The following is a 2,540-nucleotide window of genomic DNA, read 5'->3' as shown; positions in this document are numbered from 1 at the left end:
TTCTACTTCATCAAAATAATATTTATACCTTGATTTTAACAAAGATAGCCAAACGTTTGAGGTCATTCCTTCATCTTCTAGTTCACCCGAAAACATGCAGCTCCTATGTGACTTGAAAGCTGTTGACGTCAAAGTCACCTTACAGGAAATGTACAGTACTGTGCAATTTAAGAAAAAAGTTGCGTGAAAAGATGAAATGTCTTCCTTTGCCACACTTTCTTGCTTATTACCATAGACGTCAACTGATCGACCTAGGCATTTTTCTCCATTCTGCATGGAAATTCGAGCGCCTATCATAAAGATGTTTCAGTAATACCATTCTTTGAAGATTTTGTTTACGACTCTCTGGCATTTAACTTGGCAACTGTTCAATGCAAATGTTGACAGGAACTGTATGATTTCTCGAACGCGCCATAAAACAAGCTCTAAATTGACGAACAAGCTCTGTTTTAAAAGCCTCATTCCTTATGCCATACACAAATGGGTTTAACATGCAACTTGCGTAACCAAGGAACAGCGTGCCGAAGTGAATTGCTCTTGGCAGTGGGTGGGGATAATAAACAAGCATGAACATGGTGATAACAAATGGGGTCCAGGAAATCATGAAGCATGCAACAACAATCAGCAAGGTGTAAGTGATTTTTACTTCTTCCGGTGTCATTCTAATATGTCCCCCACGTCTCTTAGTATAGTGCTCTGACTCGTTGGTATTCCTGTGCTGCTTGATCTTACGCTTCGCTTCTCTTGTGAATCGTAAAATACGATAGTATGATAGAGACATCACGAAAGGGGGACCAAGGAAGCAAATCGTAAACATAAAATACAAGTAATAAACACTGGAAGGCCAGAATACAAAACAATAAGATTGCCCAGGGATATAGCGATAATCTGCCCAGCCTAGCAATGGAGGAAGGGATAGCAGTAAAGATATCAACCATACAATTCCTCCGAACAGTACTGACTTCCGCGGCGTAAAGATAGAGCGGTACGTTTTCCAGTGCACCACGTAATAATATCTGTTGATCGCTATCATGGCAAGTGACATCACGGATGAAACAAAGGACACCATTGTGGTGAATCCCAAAAACTTGCAAGCGCTTTCTCCAAAGATCCATCTTTGCTGGATGATCGTAACAACTGTCACTGGCATGTTGAGCACAGAAACCAGTAAATCAGCGAAGGCAAGGTTAAGAAGGTAACCATTGGATATCGTGCGCATTGTCTTGCTTCTTAGAAAAATAACGAAAAACGCTGTGTTCCCGATGATAGAGACTGCGCAAATGATAACAAGGATGGCTGCTTCGATGAATGAAATTATATTTTGCGCCATTTTGTGCCAAAACACAAGCATTTGCTTCAATTAATTTTCTTTTCTGGTTTCAATTGATGCTTTATTTCAAAAGTCAGACAGGTGTGTATTTATAAGATAAGGTCGGATTGAATTACATTAGCATCGCGCGATAAAGCTTTCTAAATTAATTGAAAACTCTACTAGTACTTTTAGCGCAGGTGAAAATCGTTTTCGTAGCTCCGTACGGTAGGATAAGAATGTTTGAAGTTTATTAAGACTCATGGTTTTAGGATAAGGTGTTTTGAAATTTAAACATTTTTGCCCTTGCTTGTGAACCGATAATAATAATAATAATAATGATAATAATAATAATAATAATAATGATAATAATAATAATAATTAACAATGATTTAGACAAACATATACTGGCAAAAACTAACGATAAAAATGTCCGACGTTTCGGCGACATCTTGGCGCCATTGTCAAGGGAAACTAAATTAAATATGCGATCTCAAGAGAAACTAAGAGTCCAGAGTCATTAATTTGCATGAGTTACACAAAGACCTTAGCGCGAATTGAGTCTGATTGTACATTTAAACACGGTCGTAACCGTAACTTCAAGTGTGACCAGTGTGATGCTGGTTATGTCGGATACACCCGTGGCCATCTGTTCGTACGCGTTGATGGACATAGAAGCAAGACCTCGTCAGTGCGCAAACACTATAATAATAGACACTCAGGCAGGATTCCGGATGACCTTCACAATTGTTTTAATGTGTTGAAAAAATGCCAGAACAAGTTCGATTGTCTAGTTAATGAGATGTTACTCAGTAAACAATTACGACCGTGTTTAAATGTACCATCAGACTCAATTCGCGCTAAGGTCTTTGTGCAACTCATGCAAATTAATGACTCTGGACTCTTAGTTTCTCTTGAGATCGCATATTTAATTTAGTTTCCCTTGACAATGGCGCCAAGATGTCGCCGAAACGTCGGACGCTTTTATCGTTAGTTTTTGCCAATAATAATAATAACAATGATAATAATGATAACAATAATAATAATAATAATAATAATAATAATAATAATAGTAATAACAGTAACAGTAATTATTAATAAATTTAAATAGTAATTATTCGCACGAGCGGTTCGCACGAGCAACAAAATAATGAGTTTTTTAATTCTCTCCTTGAATTGTACACCACCTTTTTATTTATATGACTTTGAAGAGGCAGCTTGCGTAGATTAA

At 37.4% G+C, this 2,540-nt stretch overlaps 1 protein-coding gene across 1 annotated transcript; it reads right to left on the bottom strand.

The window, feature by feature from the left end:
• Window positions 1-214: 214 nt before the first annotated feature.
• On the bottom strand, window positions 215-1,481 carry LOC138041201 (melatonin receptor type 1B-like). The gene has a single exon (XM_068886974.1). It carries the CDS (start codon window positions 1,349-1,351, stop codon window positions 353-355), a length of 999 nt encoding a protein of 332 aa, XP_068743075.1. The 5' UTR covers window positions 1,352-1,481; the 3' UTR covers window positions 215-352.
• Window positions 1,482-2,540: the final 1,059 nt, after the last annotated feature.

This window comes from Montipora capricornis, chromosome 3, assembly GCF_036669925.1.
Source record: "Montipora capricornis isolate CH-2021 chromosome 3, ASM3666992v2, whole genome shotgun sequence".
Classification (NCBI taxonomy): Eukaryota; Metazoa; Cnidaria; class Anthozoa; order Scleractinia; family Acroporidae; genus Montipora; species Montipora capricornis.
This window is presented reverse-complemented; position numbering and strand designations above follow the sequence as displayed.

Coding starts and splice junctions, on each gene's coding strand:
- LOC138041201 (XM_068886974.1), bottom strand. CDS start 1,351: ATGCTTGTGTTTTGGCACAAAATGGCGCAAAATATAATTTCATTCATC.